The sequence below is a fragment of the Puntigrus tetrazona genome, chromosome 5 (genome assembly GCF_018831695.1).
Source record: "Puntigrus tetrazona isolate hp1 chromosome 5, ASM1883169v1, whole genome shotgun sequence".
Lineage (NCBI taxonomy): Eukaryota > Metazoa > Chordata > Actinopteri > Cypriniformes > Cyprinidae > Puntigrus > Puntigrus tetrazona.
The window spans coordinates 28,106,584-28,132,523 of NC_056703.1; the positions used below are offsets into that span (position 1 = coordinate 28,106,584).

General features: G+C 37.0%; 1 protein-coding gene across 4 annotated transcripts in view; it reads left to right on the forward strand.

Annotated features, from left to right (window-relative positions):
• LOC122345675 (regulator of G-protein signaling 3-like) overlaps nt 1-25,940 on the forward strand; it is a 50,868-nt gene that overhangs the window by 20,375 nt on the left and 4,553 nt on the right. The window contains exons 1-3 of one of the 4 annotated variants that reach the window (XM_043240060.1): nt 11,711-11,815; nt 11,911-11,981; nt 25,208-25,309. In XM_043240060.1, coding sequence (XP_043095995.1) covers nt 25,218-25,309 — 92 coding nt within the window. In that variant the 5' untranslated portion in view covers nt 11,711-11,815; nt 11,911-11,981; nt 25,208-25,217. Of the gene's footprint in view, nt 1-11,710; nt 11,816-11,910; nt 11,982-18,341; nt 18,440-24,749; nt 25,059-25,207; nt 25,310-25,940 lie in introns of those variants that run through there. The other 3 variants (XM_043240057.1, XM_043240058.1, XM_043240059.1) reach the window with 3 other exon arrangements.

Genomic DNA, 25,940 nt, shown 5'->3' on the forward strand with positions numbered 1-25,940 from the left:
ATAGTAATAATAACACACATCTAAAATGATAAAAAAATACTATTCAAATGATTTCAATAATTTAATTCGTACCCCCCTGCATGAAATGTTTTTCATAGTCTTCACATTAGTCTATCAAAACTAATTTCTCATTGAAAGCAATGGGCTTACAGTTAAAATAAAAACACTAAAGGGCTCTTTTGATGTCTGTCTACTCACATACGCAAAACACTTGGACAAACAGCTGTATTTGGCGCCTCGGGAATTAGAACGGGTTGTGATATGTGATAGATGTGTCTGCATACCCAGCTGTTTTAAATGTGAGAACCGAATATCAGTTACACTCTCAGCAGGACACAGATGCCTGTAAAAGACAAATGGTGTTGAAACTGGCATCTAAAGATGGGTTAAATATAGTCAGTTTTGCTCAAATTAAAGTATACTTTAACACAGTTTAAAATCTGTTGACGTTACTACTGCAACTGCAGTCATATCATACTGTTTGAGCGCAGAACCTGTGATGAAGAAATGTTTAGGAAATGACATTAATGTTATACAAAAAACATACTGGCATCATACTGTCCTTTTAGATTAACTCATTTTCACTTAATAAAATGGCGGCAAACATTTCTGGTGGCTGACTGCAGTATAGGTCATAAAACCCACTCTCTTCATGTACACAAACTAAAAAAACATTTCAAATACATTTTTCCGCAAAGATGGTTTTCATCATCTTCGTGGTTTTCATCATTTTTCCACAATTTGCTTTTAGTTCATTATATAATGTTACAAAAATGGTGGGTGGTGTCGAGGTTGTGTGCATGTGATTGGGTCTGAAGGAATTTTGGGGCGGGGCTTATATACAATGGCTCCACCTTACGATCACTGCTGCACCAGCTCCAAAGGAATCAAGATTATGCTCAGCTCTAAGGAAATCACTGCTCTAAATGACATCTCACTGTAGTATGCAAAAGTCAAATCAGTTAGATGTGAGGTACCATTTCAATTAATTTCTTAAAAGCTTGGTCGACCAGACATCCTAACTGACACAATAATTTAAAAGAACTGGGTCAATGATCAATGACATATTGACAAATAAAATTGCCATGTTCATGAATGAATCAACTAGTTCGAACAAATTAGTGGAATGAATGATTCTATGACTCATTTGAATAAATGATTCAGTGACTCATTTGATTAAGACTTGTCGCCATCTTTTAGTGGGTATAGTTTCATATATAATGATATGATTACATTTTCCCCAAGCATTTCATATATATGTGTTCAAAATGCCATGTTTAAAGCATTAATTTCATAACATTATTTATCATAATTGCAATGTAAAAACAATGTAACTTTGGTTTTAATTTGTAACAGCTCTATAGTTTATATTGTTGAGGAGTGTAAATAATTAAAGGATTTTCAACAGTATGTAGCTTTATTCATTTCACAAATGACTACAAGAGCAGGTTATTGATTAATTAATACATATTTTCACTTAGTTTTGTGAAAAGTTCTTAATGTAATGACCTCAGAACATTATTTTTAATGTAGTGCATGATTTGTTAATGCGGTGATGACAACAATGCTGTATGTCTTTGACGCACCAGCTCTCTCTGCTGTTTGTAACAATGCATTGGGCAAGCTTTTTTCCAGCGACACTGTACATGTCCTGTTATTCAGTTGCATAATTGAGTATATTACTGGAAGAGTTGCACGAGTGGTTGACGTTAAATCACTGCAGCCCATCAGGCGTCATAGACGGAGGGTTATTTGCAGCTGTGTGTTTTACCCCACTGCGGTTGCCATAGCAGAGCTGGTGCCAGTGTGGCGGTTCTGACAGACGCAGTGCCTCGGCTCACTGTAGAGCAAGCCAATGATGCAGTACAAGTGTTTGTAAATGAGTTAAACCTGCCGTGTAACAGCCAGTTACCGTAAGTTATTGGGCTGTGTTGTCATGGTTTCAAAACCTCTGGCTGGCATGGCACTGCGTTTTAAAGCGTGAAGAGGGGGATTTTTATTGGGTGTTTTTGAAACTGTACAGGTTTGTTCCTTAAAGGAATATCTCTTCTCAGAAATGAATTTCTCATGGTCTTTTACGTCATGAACATAAAAGAGAAGGAAAAACATCCTACCTAGCTAATATTTCCTTTTGCATTTTATTACATATTTGTTTTGGTTAACTATCCATTATACTTTCGCGTTTTGCTCGGCCGTGGTCTGTATCTGTGTCCGAGTATCCGCCATTTACAGGTCAGCGTGTTTAACCCTGAGACTCCACGACACCAGACACCTCTGCACAAATTCATGGAGTCTTTGTGTCTCTCAGGAAGCCTAAATTATCCACATGCTTTTTGGCTTTCATGAGGCCTTGATGAGTTTGACCCTTCTTTTCCTGTTATAAAATCCCAAACCCTGAACAGATGCTTTTTCGAACACAATTAAAAGCATTCACGTGTATGTTTTTCCCGAACGCTCCAACTTATTAAGTAAATAGATAAATACATGTAACACTTTAGTGAGATTTGGTTTATAAACTATTAACTATAGCTGCTTATTAGCATGAATATTACTAGCATGCTGGCGGTTTATTAGCCTTTTATCAGCACAATTAAATTCAAGTTTATTTTTATAGCACTTTTCATATTGATGCGCATTATTATTCTGCATGACCATATTTTAGATCAGTTAATCCAACCCCATTTCTAAACATAACAACTACAATAATGACTATCAATAGCTGCAAATTACGAGTGCATGTAATTAATTTTTTTTCTTCTTCTTCTTCTTCTTCTTCTTCTTCTTTGTATTTTTTATTATTAATGAGAATTTACCCTCAAACTGAAATGTGGCCCAAATATTTTATTTTATTTACTTGTTCAGTTAATTTATTTGTTATTGCCTAGCTTTTCTCATAAAACTTGGCATTAGGCCCTATTATTGGATCTTCTACAAAAATTGCTTGCGATATCATCAGCATTCTGTGTTTCCTGGAGAAATGCAAATACCCAACTGGTCTGCCTAATCTGAGCTACACGAATGCTGAGATTTCAATGGAATGCCGTTGAAAGTGACTCAGAGATGCTTGAATGGACGTCTCAATGAGTTTCAAAAGCTGGAACACTTAAGAATAAACTGCTGTTGGATTTTGACCCATATAGTCTTGAGAGAGGAAGTCTACGGGACTCTGAACCGCACAACACAATATTCACAAACATCCTTCATCACAGGATGCCACCACACACACAGGAAGAGGCTACGTTCTGTTTTAACAGAGATCAATAAGAGCAGGAAAGCCGGTTAACGCGCTCACATTCACACATACACACACATTCATCATTACCGCCTTTAACACTTGTCATTACTATTGTTTTTGATTACATAGCGGTGCATGCCTCACTATTATAGTTACTTAGGTTCTATGTAATCTAGTTCCTTTTTTAAGTAACTAGTAATGTAATCTATTACTTTTTGATTTAGAAGTTAATTTGTCAGCTAAGTAACTTACATTCATGACTGACATGATTGAAGACAAATATTATTAGCTATAAAATGATTATAAAGTCACTTTTTATATTAAGTGGACTTAACTACTATGTACTTAAATCAAAATAAATTGCGCTCATATTCCAAAACACTTTTGCTGCTATTGAGGTGGGATATGGGTAACGTTAGGGACAGGTTTGGTGCTACGGATTTATTTAAGGGTGGGTTAAGGTGTAAGTAATGGGTCAACACTGTAATTATAAATGTAATTACAGAAACGAATTGCATATACGTAGGTGTTTTTTAAAATATAAGTACAATAAGTGCATCGTATCAAATTATTTAATTAAATGTGAGTGCATAGTTGTTAAGGCCACCTAATATAATGTGGGACCCAAAATGATATATACAATTATAAAATATAACTGTCAAGTTTCAGCTGTCTGTTGCCCTCTGCTGCAGCCAATAAAAATGAAACGAAAAAACGAAACAGAGTTATTATTGTTTCTTTTGTTAATTTATTAAAAATGTAACATTAGTTAGTTTTATGCCTTTTTATTGTATCCCTGTCATGTGCTATTTTTCTTCTTTCACTTTGAGTGCGATCTCATCTAAAGTGATTTCAACTATTTATGAAAGTGATCACAAGTGTTGTGTTGTCCACTTTTGATCAGATCGCTCAAAACAGGGCCCAAGAGCAGTTTTGCACTCACCTTTACTTTGAAACACGAACAACCATGTGCTGTTTGAGAGTCTTAACAGATGTGCGTATGACGTGTGAACCGTGTATGCGTGCATCGGTTTAGTGTACATGAACGCACATGACACCTGCTAGCTCCTACAACAGGTTCCTATTTCTAGCTCTGCTATAGGCCTTTCCTTTTCCTGTCTTTCTTTAGCTGAGTCACTCTCCATTGTGAAACGGGAACTCTCGGGAGCAGAGTTATGTCCTCAGAGTTCTTATCCACATCAGTCTCACCCACAACCAGCACAATGCAAGGAAACTCCAGTCCCGAGCCCTCACAGAGACTAACACAGCATAAACAGGAGAGGTCAGTTAGAAACACGCATTGTCCATGTGTAACCTACAAGGAGAGGAGGGAAATAATAATAAAAGAAAATGCGAAGGAAAATTAGGCCTGCGGAAACTGCGATTGCCCAGAAAGAAATAGCAGGGCTGACCTCTGTGTTGGATACTGCAGTAGGAAATACTGTTTTCAATTAAGTTTCTCCTAGATTTGTCGAATGAAGCCAGCCAGAAGCAATTCAGAAGATTAAATGGGAGGATAAATGGAATAATAAAAGTTGTTAGTAACTCTTTAGATTGCAAAAGTTGGGTTGTGCAAGTATAAATCCCAATAATAGTATTATTATTACTATTATTATTAGGAATTAAAAGGAATAGATTACCAAAAAATGGGAATTTGCTCAATTGCACTCTCCCTTAGGCTATAAAAAATATAGAGTTTGTATATTTGGAGAAATTTAGCATTTCATCACTTGCTTACCAATGGGCCGAGTTCGTACTTCCGGGTTTTTTGGCTTCCGAATTGACCCACATGGGTAAACTTATTTTTCTCACACCTGATTCGCTGATACTGTACATATCGAAAAGCCGGACCACTTGCAGACTTTCTTTTAATGCGAAGGTTGTGGTTATGCTGTATATGGTCTTAGAAATGAATGATATTTTAGTTTCATGGGCATAATAGGGCATTTATTTAAAAAATAATAATAATAAAAAACAAAACAATAAAAAGGCTAACACATTCTTCATTCTTGTGTTGTTATCTGGATGATCCTCAGCTTTTGTTTGTTGTTCATGAAACCCATGTTTGTCCCGAAACAGTTTAAAATATATATTTTAGGTCCCACAAATTCTTTGGTTTTCCAGTATCTTTTTGTGTTTTTGAACCCTTTCCGATAATGACCAGTAATTTTGGGATTCATCTCCAGCTGTGGTCCACGGAGAGCGTTCAGCCGCTCAGATTCTCCTTCTCACTGTGCATTACGGCGATATAGATACACATCCTCTTCCAGGGAGTTTTGTAACATTTTATATTGATCGGAAATTTAAATGTTTGACCTGATGGTGGAAATGGGAATTTTTTTTCTTATATCTTTTCTTAAAGCTGCTTTAGAAGCTCAATTATCTTTTGCTGCACATCAGAAATAATGTCATGTTCATAGTCACCATGGAGTGCTCAAAAATGTGAATATTTTACTAATAAACATTTCTAGGGGTGCCGATAATTGTGTTCAACGTGTATTTGAGAAAAACATTTATTTCATAATGATATTAACCCTATTTTAAATTCTTATTGTAAAATGAAAGCATGTAATGTTTTTAAAATGAAACATCAAAAGCATTAACAATGCAGACAATGCATATTTTGTAATAACTGTCAAACACTGTTACACTATGCATGCTTATCGTATTTAAACTAGCATGTCTAGCCTTTGTTTTTTTCTTTTTTACTTCCAAAACCATGGCTACTGAAAAAGTGAGCAGGCACTTGCTGTAGTTTAGAACGAGAAGGATGTATAACGGAATGTGTGAGCAACAAAACAATAATACGTCCCTACATAAAGAACTTATTAGATGTAATTACATGCATGGTTACATCTGACTGCAGTATGAGACTGGTTGTGTGTGTGTGTGTGTATACTATCAGTAATTCCAGGGCTCTCTATATTTCAGCAGTATGGCCACATGGGATTTGAGGTATAATCTGCCTCCTCAATGCGTCTGTCTTCTGTCTTTATTGTTTAATATAGCTTTCTCGACATGTTTCCTAACAGATTTCCCTTTTTTTGTCCTGGTTTCTCTCTCTCTTTCTTTCTCTGCGGTGCGGCCCATGTGGGTAGGTTATTTTTAGCTCAGGGCCAGTGCGCAAACCCCGACTCATGCTGCGAGAAATTCAGACGAAGGGTTAGAGCATGTGTTTTGTGGTATGCACAGGAGGGCATGAGCCAGCAGTGTTTTCCCAGAGACTGGGATTCAGGGTCTTTTACAGTGCCAACAGCATTCAGCTTATCTTAACATTCACAAAGCTCATATTAAAGACCCTACTGTCCTCGTGAAAAAGACGATTTTAGCTCGCTCTTAAAAAGAGTCTCTATTACTGAAATAATATGCTGTAAAAGAATATAATGAAATAATGAAAAACTGAATATGAATATTATATTAGTTTAACTTCAGTGTTTTTATGCAACACTTTATTTTATGGTTACACAATATTAGTCATTTATTAGTGCTAATTATACTACACTTCCGAATACCTAAACTTAACAACTACTTTACTAATTATTAATAAGAATCAAATTGAGAATTTATTGAGGGAAAAGTGTTACCCATTTAAGTGACCTTTCATTATTACTGTATAATGTACAGTAAAGTTTTTTTTAAATAAAATGTTAATTTCAAGTAAGTGATTAAGTACACTTCTTTTTCACATGGTTGTTGATGATACGCACACACGCTCCCAAAACTGCGTTAAAACAACTCAATTTGGGTTATTTTTAACATAACCTGCTGGGTTGTTTTAATTAACTCAAATATTGATTGGAAAATTACAATTGAACCAAACATAGGATGGAAATTAAAAAGGAGACACAAAAATTACTAGAGACAACAGTAAAAATGTGAACATAAGTGAAAACATGGGCAAACCCCATGGGCAAATCAACATCAATATAAGACAAATCAAATTCTGCAGTATAGTTTGCAACTTTACATACTCTTTTAACAAGCATTTTAGAATTTTAGTATATTCTCTATTGTCCTTTTTAACCGAAACAGCTGCGATTCTCATGCTGGTGTATCGTTGAAATCTGAGCAGCGGATGGGCTGCTATTCCTCGGGAAACTACAAAATTCAGACCATGGCCATGCATCTCACCCGTAGCTGAAAGAAGCTGACGTGTGAATAAAATTAACAACACAACAACACGCTGGGGACTTGCTCTCTCCTGAGAAAAATGAAAACCCAGCGATCCGCCTGTAACCCAACGGCTAGGTTAAAGTGCCCGCTCAAAGAGAGGGGAAGTGAGATTAACCCAGCCACTAACCCAACACCTGGGGTACACAAAAACTACCCAACAGTGGAAAAATAACCCAACGGGCATAACCCATCAATAGGGTGAAAAAAACAACCCAGTGTTTTTAAGAGTGCAGGCTATTACTCATATAGTGCATGGTTACTGACAGCATTATACAGTGTGAAAGTATTATTGAAGTTTGCAAACATCATATTATTGATGCCTGCTGTATTATTATTGCATTAGGGATTTAAGTAACGTCATAGTAACCACTCTGAACGCTTTAGCAGGATCTAGGTTAAAAGCACTCAGAACACCCCAGCAGCTGATAAGCAATGACCTGGCAACCAAAAATTGTAAAAACAGTCCAGTTGATGCACAATTGTGATGTTCAGTAGTCCTCTGTATTGGAACATAACTATGGCCACCCTTTAGTGCGCCAATACACACACGTCACCATAGTTAAGAATATGGCCCACCTGCTCTGGAATAAATAAATACAGTTATAGCGACATGAACTGTGCAATGAACTGTTTACATAGCAATCTGACACTACAGTCTATACTAGCCAGAGAGTGAGAAACGCTTCACCCAACATAGCCTACATCAACCAGTCCATGAAGCCTTATCCTCACTGTTTAAGCTTTATCCTTACAGGTTTTACACAATTTTCTATTATAACGTCCCTGTTGTCAGTGCTGGATACCACATATTTAGATAATTATGGCATTTATTACCAGAGAATGATAGCTGAATAAAGATATTTAGGTTATTTGTTTGCCACAGTTTGGTTTATCTTGATCACTGCATGGCCCAAGAATAGTTTTCTGTAAAGTTTCATTGAAACAGTGTTTTTCAAAAACTGACGTGATCTTACTTGGCAAGTGATGGAAACATAATTCATAAACATCCTGTTGAGAAACATTAGGGTAAACATTGTTACATCTGCAATCCACCTGAAGGCTTGGCATGACTGTTTTATAGAAGCCTGCTGGTCACACACTAATGGATTTTCTCTAACGTCATTTTATGTGTGTGCGTTTACGTCAGTATCATTCTAATGTTTTTACTTGGCATTTTAGTGGGCTCTTTTCATTGGAGAACAGCATTTTGTACATAAACTCTGGGGAAATCCTTCTGAAGCAAAGCTGAGCCACTCTCTTTAAAGCACACCGGTGTTTATTTTCTCAGTCACTGCTATTTTGGACAGAGTCCAGAGCATTAAAGGAATCGTTCACCCATGAACTAAATTCAATTCTGCTACCATCTACTCCAATCAGTCTGATATATGCTGGTGCTCTTTTCCAAGAAAGCATAAAATCATTAATCAGTAAACACATCAGTAATGTAAAAGAAAATGAATGAATTAGTTAGATAAAAATGCTGTCAAACAATGAATCATATTTAATCTATAATATTTGTTGTGTGCTGTGCATATTTATTATGTATATATAAATACACACCAATGCATGCATTTAAGAGAAAGGTTTTCAGGGTGCAAGGTTTCTGTATCTAGTAATAAAATGTAATTTTTTTCATCATAATAATTCAATTCTTTTATTGACGCTTTTCTTTATATTTATGTCATCCTTGTATTTCATTTACACCCATATAACTTGTATGCCATGTTTCTAGTCTACCAAAGCCAAAATTAAAGTATTATTCACAAAAACCTTCCTCTCTGTAATACTGAAATACTGTTGTTCATGCAGTGTGTTTGGCTACAAAATGGAATGCCATTTGGCATTCATTACGTAAAACTTAGTGGGAAACATTTCCTGCTGGGATGCACCAAGTTTGTGCATGTAAACGTGAAAAAGATTTGAGAGGCATAGTGTAAAACATGATTTTGTGAACTATTACTTTATCTCTTAAATTCTTAGATACAACGTACAGCTAATTCGATACAATACGCCAGCATTACTGATGGATTTCAGTGTAAACACATATATGGAAGCCCATTTTTACATGCAAAAGTATCCTATTGTGTTCATTTTTTGTTTGTCTTGCTCTTTTGAGAATATATCCTCAAAATTTTAGTGATGCTGAAATTGACAATGAGAGTCATGGCTAAAGCTTCAACTTGCGCATCTTGATATAGTCCATTGTGGATTTTGCATGTGTTTAGGAGCATGATTCTGTTGTAGAAGCCAGCCTCTTATCATATTAAGCTTTTTAACAGACAGTAATGTTTGCTTCAAGTTGTTTAATTAGATCTATTCTTTCCTCTAGCAGTAAAATGTTCCCCATGTCACTGGCTTCAACACAATCCAACATGATTCATCCAAACCCATGCTGAACAGTTGCAGAGGTGATCTTTTAATGAAATTCTGCAGAATCTCCCTCTAAAAGCATATTTGCTAATTACTGCCAAAAAAGTTGTTTTTTCATTATTTCACGTTTCAAAAACATGTCAAATTTGTTTGGATGTTCATTTTATAACTTCAGACGGAGTATTTTGTAGTGAGGAGACAGGAAAGCTTTTCTTGACTTGATTCATCCACAAAGGTTTTTTTAGTGCAGCACCACGGTCTGCTAAATCTTTTTGAATCAGATTTATTGGTCTTCCAGAATTCAGCTTGACCTCCACCATTCCTGTTTGTATTACGAACCAAGAAATTATTGTTCAGAGAACCCATGGCTTTTGATTGTTTGGACTTTTGAGTAGTAAGAGTTATGAAGCATTGAAGTTTGGCCTTTCCTAGCTTATGTCATTGGTAAAGGTTATCTGAGAGCTCAAGTCTCTCTTGCATGGTGCGCATTTCCTTTTTATACTCTTTAGGGTGTCTAAGGGTATAAGTCTGCTACTTACAGACTTACAGGTCTGCTACTTTTTTTGTTTGCCGATATTCACTTTCACATTGCACTTTTTGTGAAAGAAACAGAAATTGTAAACAAAACTGCACCTATGCTGAAGTCATCCATTTATTTTGTCATCATGAAACCAGACAGAGACCACTTCTTCAGCTGGGTCTAGGTACGGTTGTTTGAACCGCACCCGAGTGTGATTGCTGTATTCACACCTGACCAAAAGATCTACATCAAGTGTGATTTTCGGTTTAATTTAATCAAACAAAACGAGACAAGATGTGAATGTACTTTAAAATGATAAACAGACCTAATAGTCTTTATAGTCCACTTGCTGGAAAGTAGCTCTAAGTAAATAGCAACAATTAGAGGTGAAGAAACTTTTGAATGTCACTGTTTGCGTGCTATACCTATTTTTGTTTTTCTAATCAGCAGTTCAAAGTGAATATTATGTGCCATTTGTATAAACTTGTGTAAATATTTTGACTGCAATATTTTGAATGTCAGCGGTACCCAAGAAGCATTATACAATTGCGAGGTAAAGAGAAAAAAAATCTATAATGCAACCTCAACTGCTCCTGGCATCAGAGTTTACAGATATGGCTCCTCTGGGAATCTGGGTTTCCTGCTTCCCACATTCAGGGTCCTAAGATTAGTTGCTTTATTGTGATGCCAGAGCTGACCGTTCTGACCCTTCTGAGAGCATGGGTGGGTTCTGATAACTCTCCCATCTAAATTCAAAGCTACCCATTTAAAGAGTTTTTTGACTGTCAGATAAGTCAATCATGCCCCAAGACGTGATTAATTCTAAGGGGTATACTTATAGATACCTGTAAATAATATAATTAAAAGCGTTTGTGTAGTGTTGTTTTGAAATGTACTGACGATTCATCCATGTACTAAGTACATACTCCCAAACACCCTACACCACAATAAAGTAGATACCTTGCTAGTGTAGAGAATAATGCGCCATTGTCACAAGAGTTTGTTGAAACAGTGGTTTTGCTCGATAAGGCCTCATTTTTAGAGGTGTGACAAATCCTGACGGAGCTCAGACCCAATACAAAACATTATATATACAGAAGGGGAAATATTTGTCTAACTGAGAGAGCCTAGAAAAGCTGTTTATTGTCCAGTCGCAACATGAGAGGTTTGTGCCATGTATGGCCACAGCCAGACCACGGGTCAAGATGGGACTCGCACACAATGGCTTATTCTTCTACATACAGAGTGGTCTCAAACCTTCAGACTGACAACCCACTTTCGCTCCCCCTCCCCCTGTTTTCTCCTCGGTCCGTTCAGCCTATTATATCCCTCTGAGGACAGGAAGTGTAATGTGACTCCACGGTCTGAGCCCCTTGCTTTAATCCAGGCATGGCTGGAGGCCAACTGAGCCTATCACAAACGCAGACAATCTCACACACTCGCTACCGAGGATTACAGAAACCAGGGTCACACACACACTCACTCACACAGTGTAGAGCTATGGCCTGTACCAGGCGGTGAGGATTAACTTGTCTTGGTTTAGCTACTTGTGGTACTGGAATTCTGCATTGCTTTCCTTACTTTATGATGCCGACTGTTGGTCTTTCCACAGCTGAGCGCCGGCTCTGAATGCAGCTGTGACGTGGGTCCTGACGGGACCAAGAAGAAGAAATCCAAAAACCTGTAAGTCCCATTCCCATTTCCTCTGCGTTACATGTTTATAACCGGTGCCGGTGAGAGTTATCCGTCTCCACAAGTTGCTTATTTTTTAGCATTAAATGTGTTGTTTTGAAATATTTGAGGGCGCTCAGAAATTCCGTTGTTGGTCTTCAGTTTTTCGTAAGTTTTAAAATGAAATTTCTACTAATTTTGGGGAAACTGGCAAACGCAATGGTAGTCCATGAACTGATTTGCTTTTTGAAGAGATGGGCAATGCTTTACTTTATCTTGCATTTGCTACGATTAGTTAATGCATTAAAACATGTTATCTTACAATAAGCAATACATTGTTACAGTATTGGTGACTTTGCAACTTTTCATTTGTATTGCATGTTAGCTAGGGTCAGTTAAATAAAACAAACAGATACAAGACTCCAATAATGCACAGTATTATTAAATATTGGAATTAATTTTAACTAAGATTAGTAAACAGTTTAGAAATTGTTGAAATTGTCTTAACTACATTGTGATATATTTTATTTGACAAAATTGTAACTGAAACAGAATATATGGGTACTTTTTGTACACGAAAATGCTAGTCTTAATCCAATGTTTTAGTTGGCATTTCTTTGAAATAGTTTCTTAAACTTACTAGCAGTTTCTGACTGGAAATAGTTTTAGGAAAATCATTTTAAGTGTATTATTGTACTGATGTTTACAAATGGAACCCTACTCTGTAGTGTTACTTAGAAATGTATAACGCTGAACCAGTTTTGAGACAGTTTTGATAGAATACAACAGCAAATCAAATTGGGAAATAGATTGACTGTAGTCTGAATTTAGATCGTTTAGGAATTTGTTTAAATTTTAAAGATATCATTTGTTGCACTAGCTATTAAAGTTTACATTAATAGTTTCTCAAACCTTTTCAGTTCGATGATGGTTATAATGTTGTTGTCATAGCTCACTAGAGCTTGTGAGTATGTGTGTATGTGTACATGTCTTATCATGTGTGACACTGTGTTAAGCTCATCACAGACTGTTAATCTCATCCTTTGTGTTGTGAGGTGTGAATTGAGCCAAAGTTTCTCTGGGTATTTAACACTTTTCACACCTACAGAACAATAGAATTAAAATGGCTCCTCATGGTATCAACTGCCCTGTGCTCATCAACACAATAGAGAGATAGTCTTTACTGTCTGAAAGGGTGAACTGGAACTTTCTGAATGAAACTTGAACATTGTCCAGAGAGAATGCTTCTTTTGATGAGGTGACTAAAATTTAAAAGTAAAAATAGTCATGCAATAAACAGATTTGGTGACACCTTGAACAAACCAGTCGTCGCTATTAGCCTATTATTCCTTATCATTCAGAGAATTAACTATTTCCACAAACTTTTAAAGTCTAGACTATCCTTCAAAAGAGTTTTTGTGTTGATATTTATATTTATCTATCCATGTAAATACATTTTTGACATTAACATTTTTTATTTTGAACTTTACATTTGAATAAATGTCTATAAATGTAATAATAATCTTAACGTTGTTTTTCAGTTTTTGATCATATCGATCTTCTATTTATAAATGCATTCTAAAAGGCACAAGGAGATGTGTTTAGAGTACTGACACTATTCTTTAGTCTTTTAGGCCTGGTGCCTTAGGCTAATCTGTGGTGAAATAATCTAGTATGTTTAGCAGCCACTACTTTCCTCGATCCGCTTGAGGGATTAAAACTTAATATCCCACTGACTGAATATCTCTCTGTCTCTCAAAAGGGATGTAGTGGTTTAATCTTCTTGTAGACACTTATTTTAAGAGGTGTTTAGGGAACTAGGTGACTACAGCAGATTGAAAACATAAAAATAAAACATAAAATAACTGACCACATTATTTCAAATTGGAAATTCACCATAGCACAAGTAGCGCAAGTAACGAGAGTTGTTTATTTTACGCATACACACTGCTAGTTTGCAGCTGTTCTCATTCTGTTGTTTCAGCTGCATTAAGTCACAGTAACACTAGACTTTGCACCGAATTCACTTCCATTCATACACATGTGAAAGCAGGACTGGAAACACAAACTCACGTGAATACTGTAAGTCTTCCACTGCGTACCAAAGTTCAGCTGTTAGTTAAGCTAATTCAACCAACAAAAAACCTCAATGTCACAGATTGACCAGTTGACTAAGGCTACATCCATATGAAGCCAGAACTTTCCCTATCCAATCTTTTTTTTTTCCTAACTGAAGACGAAAACCACGAAACTGACACAAAACAATGTAGTATACATGCCAGATCAGCATGTGGCGCTGTAATTCTATAACAGAGAAACACTAAAAATGGAGAAGAACGCTTGGATTATGCGCCTAAACCTTGTAAGCAGTATACAAACAAACAGACATGGAACAATACATTTATTAATCTGAGTTAAAGAATACTCCAGCTTGAAATTAACATTTTGTCATTGATCGCTTACGCTCCCCGGGATGTCAGTGTTGACGCTTGGTGCTGAAGCAACCTTCATAGTGAGTTTAGTGTTTGGCGTTGCATGAATGTGATTGGCTAGCGTCTGTGCTAGGGCATTTGCATAAGGCAGTTTGACTGGTTGGTGCCTGTGTTGGCGCTTGAAATGTTTTTAATGGACCCAACAATGGACCCGTTGCGACGTGACAGACACGACCCATTTCGACAATGCTTGACGTCACTCCATTCAAAGTTAAGGAAAGGCATTGACATTGAGCCCCATGCCGTTCCAAACCAGTAGAAAGTTCAATTTTTCTATTATAAATGAAAAGTGGGAGGCTTGTTACTGTTACATTGACTGGCAAGTAAATTACACTGTCAAGGATCCAGTAAATTTTGAAAAGAATAATCCATCTGCCATCAGTCGTTCAATACGTCAATTTTGTGTCGAGAATACTTTTTTTATGCAAAGAAAATAATGATGACTTTATTCAATATTTTGTTTCCTCTGTCTCATCTCCTGAATCAAGGAAAATATACATGTAGAAAACATATCACGGCTGGAAGAAAAGCATAAATAGTTTGCTTCAAAAACAAGTCAAGACAAATTATTGAATAAAGTCATTATTTTTATTCTGTTTTCATACAAAAAGTATTCACGTCGCTTCATGACCTTTAGATTGAACCACTGATGGTAGATGGAGCATTCTGATAATGTTTTTCATACTTTACTGGATCCTTGACAGTGTAATTTACTTGCCAGTCAATCTAACAGTTAAAAGCCTTAAATATCTAAAATATCTTGCTGTTTTTCTTGTGTTTAATTATCCTTTGTTTTAACATTCAGAATGTTAGTTGAGTCTAAATTCAAATAGACTGTATTGTTGGAAAAGTTTACTCTGACTCCACCCATTATTGTTTGATGTTTGAAACTGGGACAGTGGATTAGACATTCAACCAACACACATCCACCTTTATCTGATGCAATACTTCTCCATTTTCCTATCACATATCAGTTCAGAGAGGTTTTTATTTAAAATATTTGGTTACCACACTCCACATTGTTCCCTTTTTGGATTCTTTATACCCAGACCAAGATGGCCTAGTTGAGTCCACACACACGCTTTTATTTTTGTACATGACTCAGTGAATACCCACAATGCAGCATATGCAATAACAGAAGTGTTGTTATAGCAAGAGTGGAATGTGGGCAGCATTCTGTTGAGAAATGTATGTGAAATTGTGCTTCATTTAGTTGAATGACATCACAATATTAAAGAGGAATATGATACCACATGTCTTCTCTTCTCTTCACTGAATTCACATGTCTTTGACATTATGTAGACAACATGTGCTCAAAGGTTGAAGAGTCGATACACAGTGACTTAAGACATCGTATCATATTCGTCTCTTAATAGGAAATATTAAAAGGTGGTCAGGAGTCTTGTTCGAGAAACTTGTACTTGAAAGAAGTGTTTCTACATGTTTACCTCCAGGATATGGGAAAAAGAGGTCTCATTAATCTAGCTTGGCCAATGTATTAAATGATTCCTGAGTGATCTCAGTGTATTATCTGTATGTTCACTGAAAGGTCAGGTCAGGTACCTCACTAAGATAATATCTATATCATATTGAGGGAAATACGAAAGTGCTGGCATTGACAGTGTAGCCTATCAATTGTAATTCCTAGAAACACCCATGTAATAGCTCTGCCTGTAGTCAATTTGGTGGCACTATAACACAACAAAATCAAAATGATTGTTTTTGTCGTCGTTATTCATCCCACCATTGCTGCTTGCAGTAAATTATCATCAATAGCGAACACATTTTCACACGTGAATTTAATGTTTGAACACAATCTTAATTGCATCTTAATGTCGAGTGCAAAGGCTGGTGTTCTTACAGTATACCAAACACAACACTGTCTCGTGAATAATTTGTATGTATTTTATGAGGTGGGTAATTCATAGGAATTTGTGCAACCTCACTCGTACGACTTTGCAGGAATTGTCTAAACCCCATGCAGAGCATTTGTGTGTTGTGTTTTGCAAAAAGTGTTTCATGAAATTGAAATCTAATTGAAAGCCTAATTGAAAGCTTGTCTACCAAATTTGTACCAAAACATGAGCTAAACTTTACATCATCTCCAAAATCCTCCCCTTTGGGGATATGCATGTTTGTACTTTTTTACCCTTATTATTAGGAATGCACCTAATGTTTGTTAACCGTAAAAGACCAAATTATGCCAAAAATTACGCAAGTGATCAAATATAGACACCCACTAATGCTGTTAACATGTCAGCTGTGTACATAATAATTATAATAATAATAACTACAACAGCTCTTTTGATACATTACACACAGTGTTCACATTGGGATCTGTAATATTTTTCAGTGTTTTCAAAGAATTATCTTCTGCTAAGCAAGGCTGCATTTATTTGTGCAGTAAAAAAAATACATGCCTGATTCAAGAAGGGGGTCTCAAAAATGGCCAAAAAAGTTTTTTATTTTAAGTTCAATTGTGCTTTGTTGGTATAGTTGTATACTGTAGGTATAAAGTGTTGGTGGAGTGTTTCATTTTGTTTTGGCTTCGGCACAATTCGGTGCATTTTCATTTCGGTGCCTCACTAATTATTATATAGGGTCTATGTATGTATCCATTTAGATCCTATTTAGATTGTGGAATGTCCCCACAGTTCACAAAAACAAACGTGTGTGTTAATGTCGTAACATATCTTATATCAACTGTTGGCTTTGAACTCATTAGAAGCATATCTAAAAGCTGAAAAGTGGGAAAAGTCCACCTACACATATCAGTTCATGTAATAGCAGCTGCACCTGGTTTGGCTCTAATAGCGGGAAGTTTTTTTTTTCTACAACCTTTTTGGCACCTGGTTTATGACAGCGGACTAGACAAAGAAAGCAGACTCTAGCACTCATCTGAGATCAGTGTAACTGCAGACCTCTGGTAAAAGAGAAAGACGCTCAGTCTGCATATTCAACTGATCTGAAAACAGCTGAGCCGTGGCTCACCCAAGGGCCCAGGACACAGCTGCTTTCACATTACATGATGAATTTGCAGACTCTAACCTTCACTGTCAACATGAGCTTGCGACCGCAGATCCCAGGTGTGGTGGCTGGAATGGCTGTCATCACATTACCTCATTATGAACGTTTCCATTCAAAGACAAATTTAACTGAGATGAAATTACTGGGCATCTGGTGAAAGCCACTGAACGTGATCATGAATGGTCTCCACGATCCATTGTGCTAATGTAAATGAATACAAATGTACAAACATGATATTTAATCAGCTTTTTAGTGGATGGTTTAGGGCGGTTTTAAGCCTTTAGGTGTACAGTATATCCATTTTATAATTTGAAATCTTTCTTTACAATTTATTTACGATTAAAGGTAGATACCTTTTGGGTAATAATAAATATATAAGGCCAAACTGCCAATAGTCTACGTGTCCTGGACAATTCAGTAATTAGTTTTAGATATATCGTTTAGATCCAAAAGTTTGGGGTCTGTCAAATTTGTATTGTAAGGCTTAATAAGGCTTTATTAATCAGCAAGGCTGCATTTATTATTGAAAATAAACTAAAAACAGCGGTATTACAAAAATGCCATTACAGTCTGAATGAACAGTTTTCTGTTTTACACTAAAGAAGCATTTTCAATTATTATCGAAGTCGAAAACAGTTGAACTCTTTAATACTTTTGAAGAAACTGTGATACTACTAGTTTACAATTTAGTGTCACATGAGATAGATAGACTGTATGAAACAGTTTGCATGCTATAAACACAATGACACACGGTACAGCAGTCTGTGGTAGTGGAGATCTGGCCTGTGATTGGCTCACGCTAGTTCTGCCTCCCTGAGATCCTGTGCTATATAAAGATACAGAGGCTCTGTGTGCGGTTAGAGGAATGTGACTGTCCCAGCACCCTGCTCTTCCACCCCTCACACACACCTTACACACAATGGTGGATTTCTCTGAGAAGTACCTTGAAAGGTAGGGACCAAATGCTCCTATAAGCGTCTCCTCTGCTGCTCCGAGAGTTCTCACAGTAATGAGAAGAGGGAAGGAGGGAGGTAAAAATAGAAAGCATGAGGTTACTTTAGAAGAGGAAAAAGATGAGGGTGACAGGAGTTCACGTCTCTTGTGGTTCGTCTGGCAGGGCGTTTGGGAGAGCTTCACGTGAAGTGCTGATGTTTCAGCTTTTCTTTCTTTTGGAATTTGATGTCTGGTGGTTTCATTAACCTGAAAGTGTTTTTCCCATTTTGTGTTGGTTTAAATCTGTCAGTAAACCTGAGTGTGTTTTCTTACCTGATGTTCTTCATGTAAGATATTTTGAATTGTCTCTGGAATGATTCAACAGTTTGATTCTCAAAATCTCAAAATGTATCAAAAATGTCGTGGAAAAGTTCATTTATTTCAGTAATTCAACTCAAATTAAATAAATTCAATGCACAAAGACTGAAGTAAGTCTTTGGTTCTTTTAATTGTGATGATTTTGGCTCATATTTAACAAAAACCCTCCAATTCCAATCTCAACAAATTAGGATACTTCATAAGACCAATAAAAAAATAAAAATTTTCAGTCAATTGTTGGCCTTCTGAAAAGTATGTTCATTTACTGTACAAGTACTCAATACTTGGTAGGGGCTCCTTTTTGCTTTAATTACTGCCTCAATTTGGCGTGGCTTGGAGGTGATCAGTTTGTGACACTGCTGAGTTGATATGGAAGCCCATTCTAATTTATTGAGTTGCACCTGCACTGAAGAAAAGCTTAATTGAAGAAAAGGACTTTATTGAGATGATAAGTCCAAACAAGAGTTTATGTATTATGCATAGGAACACAAAAGCACATAGCTGAACAAATGTGACATAATTCGTAGCGAAATCAATATTTTGGTGCAGAAATCCAGCATTTTAACAACAGGACCTCTATTGGGACATGAACCCACATCACATTTGTAAGTCCTTACCTCGAATCATCACAATAGTTGTCACGTTCTAAATGTCTTTCCCACAGCAAGTGTCCTGGTTTCACGGCCTGGAATAGCGCTGAGCTCTATTATGGGCAGTAATATGAGCCGGGCAGAGAGGGAATTGGCAAAGCCTGGAGATAATTGTGGCTTGCAACCATCTCCTCTCCTCCTCTATCTCTGGCTTACCCTGCAGGGCCGGCCGTGGGGAAATGTCTGTCAACAGACACAGAGGAGCTGGATCAGAGCATCCTAATTTGATAAATTCCAGTGAGGGCGTGTCCTTCCTGCCAAGAGATTACAGGCCTGTGCCGTGAGGAGGCGCGGGAGCAGCTGCTTCTGCTTGATAATTAGCCCAGTGTTTTTTCTCTAAATGAGGGGTCACGATCTCTTAAGCACGATAGACGTTTGACTGCTGCCTCGCTCAAGCAATGCAGTCACGTTTAATGTCTTTTCCCGCTGCATGTGACCCGCTGACACGGCTTTAGACACAACTGGACATGCATCCGATCATGCACTATGCCATATGGCGTCTGAAAAGTCTTAATTAAAGAGCTTAACAGTTCAAAGGTTTCAGCTTGCAGATTAGTAGGTGTGAACAAATGATTTAAAATGATTATAGAAGTTTCAATACTTTTACCTGTTTTTTTTTTTAAGTCGGAGTTATGCTTTTGACATTCATTTAATAGTTCTGTATATTCACTTTGTCAACAAGCGGTGCCTTTTTGTAATTCAAACAGTACAACATGGCACTAGCAGTGGCAATGGGTTCGATTTCCTGATAAAACTAAATGCAAGAAATTTGAAATATGCTAAACGCATAGCCAAATGTGTAACGTAAAACAAATGCATCATAGTTTTTAAATCTAATTCTAATAAGTCAATCGAGTGTGAAGCGAGAAGTATGCATAAATCATGCATACTTTACAAATGAGAACTTTCCAAAATAGCTCTAAACAAATACGCTGGTGCATTTCGATGGTAGTGGACAACAGGCAATGGACTTTTTCAAGTTTTAATTTGGATTACGGATTCAATCAATCCGATCTCACTGCAGTTCGTACATATTGGTACAAATAGTACAAAATGGCTAATTGCCCATTTGCCTGACCTACACCTGACTCTGTCCCTAAACCTACCTGTCACTGGGGTTTTAGACAAATCGCTTGAGTGAGGTCGTATGAATTTGCATTGACTAGCACGACTTAGCCACCTCGTAACATACGTAGGAATTGGTCGTGAGATTCAGTAGTTCATTTTGTGAACTTTTCCTTAAAGTGAAACATAGCTGAGATCGCTATTTAGGCTCCCGGGCTATGAAAGAGCAATAAACCTGGCATGCAGTGCATCTTATTTTCCTCTGGTGAAACTCATCTAAACCAGCAATCTTTACTCACTCTACATTTTTGGGAAGTTCCGTTACAGCACGGTTACTGTGCTTAATCTTAGCTAGCAGGCCAAGTGTTTAAATATTTGAGCGATTTGCAGTCCTCTTTTTATAGCTGATCTAATGCTCTGTAACACATTTTCACTGGCGTGGTGCTTTTCTCGTGCAGAAGGGCAGGCAGACTGATGCCACATGGCCATTACTAACGGTGTTGCAAAGCGGTGTGGAATCTCAACACTGTGGCATTGAATGGCAAGAGGGTGTTTCCTTGGCCACGTGCACACACACATACGGAGGAATACTCACTGAATGTGGACTGTTAGTGGCTAAAAGAGAGACACTAAATGCGATCTGGTTATCTCTTGATCCATTGACACTATTTTTTATACTTATAGTACACTTCGTTTATCTTTATTATTATGCACGTGACAGGTTAAATATGGTTGAATGTGACGGCTGTTTCTTATCTCTGTAATGATAAACACATGACGTGTTGATGGTTGTTTCCAAGTATTTTAGAGAAGTTGCCAACTTCTAAATTTAGTGTGACTGACTCGATTAATGAGATCAGAACTTTGCGCTGGTCATGCTTTAACTTGTAGGACACATTGTTCACAGCGTTTGCTAAATGAAATTAATATTTTTTTCTGGCACATGAAATAAAAAGATAATAACCAACTTAAAAAATGTCTTTGTCAAGCACTTAGTTTGTTTATTTTATCTCAAATACATAAGTATCGGTTTATGTTTCCATACATTCCTTTTGCTTTTAATTGTAATAATTCAGTGTGGGTTTTGTGTCTAAAAAGTGACAACAGGTAGTGCTTCCAGACACGGATCATCCAGTCCATTTAATGACGTTAAGAAACTGAAAAAACTAATGCTGAATGAATCCAAAACTCCACAATGCTTTCAGAGATCTGCAAAGCTACCTAAAGAACTATGTGCACACTCATAAAAAGAAGAACCTTTTTGTCTAAACGATTCTGTAAACATCTGAAGAACATTTCTGTTTCACAACAGGTTGTTTGTGGGAAAAAATGGTTCTTTAGATAAAAAAAGCTAAGAAAGAGATCTTTGACTGAAAGGTTACAGTATTTGTGGAACAAAAATTGGTTCTTCTATGACATAGCTGTGAAGAACCTTTTAAGCATCTTTATTTAACAAGGACAATAGCTGTTTGAAGTTTTTTAAGTTTTTATAGATTTTATTTAGTTAGTTGATTATATATATATATATATATATATATATATATATATATATATATATATATATATATATATATATATATATATATATATGAACAGTGCTTTAGCTTTGCAGGAAGAAACATAGAAACATTGACACAGCTCTTCTGGATTTAGTCTATGAGTGTGCGAGTGTGTGTGGTTCTCTAACATGATTCATACACACGTTTAAACTGTATGGGATGCAAAGTTTACAATTGCTGTTTCGCAGATCCTCTGCATTTCCACTGAGTTCTCTTTCTATCAAGTTCCAGCAAGTTTGTTTTCTATAGGTGGTTAAACTGGTGGTGTCATATACAGTGTTGATAATGATCATGTCCAGTAGGTGGCAGCATTGTATTTAATGTCACTGAGGGCCTTACAAAACCTCGATTTCTGTGCACCGAATGAGAACAACTCAGCCTTATGTCACTGTCTGCGCAAATTATAGACTCAAACGACTGTTCTTAGTCCAGTTTTCCTATTGTTTGCATTAACGTGTTTTCGTCAAAGCCGCAGAGCTTGTAAGATCACAGTGAAACCTGACCTGGATTATAAAATGTTTCATTACACTTCTAAATATTTTCCAAAGCTCATAAACCGAAGAGAATCTTTCCTCTGGTGCGTCTGATCCAACACCCTCCTTCTCAGACCTTCTCATTTTAAACCAGATCTCCCACTGGAAGTTAAAAATAAATCAGTCTGACACATTCCTGTTGGCCAACTTTCGTTTATTCCTCTATTTTTGTACAAAGAGAGCTTTGGAATTAAATATCTCGTGATTTATTTGTTTCCTCCACTCCGTTTCTTTCGCAAGCGGGCAAAGTTTGACATACAAATTTGCAATCAGCCGGAATCCATCCAAAATACTGCATTATTTGGCATTTTCAGCGTTTGAGAGCTGTTTGAAATGTAAGTCGTGTGTGTGAGTCCATTTATATCCCAAAAAGCTTGATGTTATCGGAGAAAACTCGCATTCTTATGCCCCAGCAGGGAATTCACAATAAAAATTAAAATGCCTTTTATCAAACGTCACAGATCTTAATATAACAGATTCGATTGTACGATTTTAGATAATCATTTAAATTACATATTAAAAAATTACAGATATCAAATTCTGCAAAATTGCAAACAAATCTGACAAAACTTTCTAATGGCGTCATTCTTGAAGGTTAACACCAGCAATAAATTGTATATTAAATAATGTTTGATATGCTATTCATAAGTTATAGGTGTGTAGCATTTAAACTCACCAATAAGTGGCATACTTTTTCATTTGATAGCTTTTAAAATAGCTTTGTTGCCTTTCTCAAACATCTGGTGAGAGGAACTTCCTCTCAGTTAGTCACACCACGGCTGACTAACGTTTCATCATCTCATTTCCCAGCTCGCCAAGCTGATTGGATTCTCAGATACTAACAGCCTCAGCTTTGGAACTTGGGGGTACTTTTAGTGTAATTTAACTACTTGAATTCTGTAATCTTGATGTATGATCTTTTCTCTCAGTAGAAGAGCCTGGTGTTGTATTTTGGCCGGCACGGTCACCAGCTAGTCCTCTTTAAAAAGGGGGAATTTTTAGCAGCTCTGACTTACAGGGCAACATAATATGTCATAAATAGTTGCAGACTTCCTTTTTCCTGTTGAGGCTCGTCTACACATTCCGTCATCATAGCCAGAGGAGTGAAACCTTTTTGGTCAGATTACTAGCCGGTGGTTATTACAGAATTAGATTTATTTCTAATGTCTCACTGTAAAGGCCGTTTCTGCGTTCGCACTGTTGACTCAAATCAGTGCATAACCAAAAATTGCTTGAATTAATGTCATAACGAATCACAATTGATCAAAAGTGATAGCAGAGTTATTTACATGGAATTTAAATAGATTTCAAATAAATGCTGAATTTGTTTTCAGATATATTATTCATACCTTAGATTCCTCAAAGAATCCTGAAAAATGTTATCGGTTTTCAGTACAAAATACATAAATAAAATCAACTGGTCAATCATTGAATCTTTCTTGATCAGCAAATCATCATTAAAATGATTTCTCAAGGATCATGTGACAATGAAAATGGGAATAAATGACATTTTATATTCAAATTAAAACATTTCACTGCTTTACTGCATGAAGACAGCTGTGGTAAGTAGCAGAAAATCTTTAAAACGTTTAACACACACACACACACACACACACACACACACACACACACACACAGACTTACTGTTACTTTGAACAGTAGTCTATATACAGTTAAAGATTTCTTACCAACTGTCTGAAAAAAAGAAAAGAACAATGAACATGAACACTAAATTCTGTTTAGATAAGTTGGTATACAACAGCTTATATACAGAGCATCACGTTCTCATGTAGCTCAACAACTGTGATCGGCTGAACAATTATACGAACTTCATGTTGTTTCTAAAAACACCAACTCATGCCTGTTGTACAAGCATGGTCCGCAGGAACACTCAGTGTGTGCTTTAAGCAGGAACGGTGGCCTTGGGAGGGCCAAAAATGGGATTCAGCTTCTTTTTTTGGTACTGTCATCAGCCTGTGCTTGCGTTACGAGAGGCCAAATGGAGCTGATGAGGGCAGAGGATCTGCAAAGCCACAGTGGAAATCAGTGGGCGGAAATTGTGCGAAGCCTGTTCCTCTGGAAGAGGTACGTGAGGTCAGGCAGAGGGAGGACGGGCATCTGGAGGTTCCGGAGCTCAGCGCGCATCTCATGAGACATGGATCCAGGGGTGAACAGTCAGGTTTTTGGAGATTTGGAGATGCAGCTGCACTCCACAGCGGTCCCCGGGGCCCATCGGCCCTAGGTTAGGGCCTCCGGGACTCCCGGTGGCACCTGAACAGCGGAGCGATGGTATGGAGAGTGGCACAACCCTCCCTTCACTCATCCTTCCGCTCAGACACAGGACTGGCGAGAAGGAAGAGAGACTGACAAGAGGCAGAAAGAGTTTCTCAAAACGGATCCGGGAACTTTAAGCATCCTCTCAACTTTGATAACTGTGGATTGAGGAAAACATGTACGGCGGAAGAACTTTTTAAGGGTTACTGAATTAGCCGGTTTTGATTTGGATTTACGGGGTTTTGTTTTCCGCGACTTCGATTGATTTGCTGCTTGGTTTATGACCTGCAGAACTCAACTCTTTCCCTTCTGTGCATTTTTGTGCAGGGCCAAAGACATGAAGAACCGACTCGCTTTCCTGAGGAGGAGGAATGAGTCTCCCGGAAGCACCCCAGTCGGCAAGCTCGACAAATCCATGAAGTCTGTCAAGTAAGCGTGTGTGTTTGTGTGTGTGTGTGTGTGTGTATTTGTGATGTCCGCCTGCATCCTGGGTAATGATCCAGCTGGTGGCTGCCTGCTCATGTGTGTGGGCTAAAAGAGGCAAACACACTGAGAACGGTCTAAAAGATGTCTTTTAGATGAATACCTTTAGAAGTGTTTTTTTTTTTTTGAAATTATAAATTAGAAAGTAGCTTGTATTTATAACCATTTAGTGATTTAGTGCTTCCCCAAAATAAATGATTCATTTTAAGAGAGTTGCACATCTGTACTTCAAAGGTAAACAGATGGTTGTAATAGATATTCCATATTCCACAGCCATATGGTTTATCACCACTTTTGTCACAGAGTTATCTAAAAGTAAAAAAAAAAAAACACACATTTCGTACATTTCGAAAAAGTTTACTGAAATAAAACATATATTAAAATGTAACTATTTTATTTCAGTTTATTGCTGAAAAATATGAATGAAATAATAATAAATAAAACTATATAGACATACAAAATTAAAATGACAAAAGCACACAACAAATTTACAAACACTTTATATACATTTGGCTGTCAGTTAAAGGGTTAAAATTAAATTCAAAACATTTAAATAGGGATGAATGATGTTGTTAGT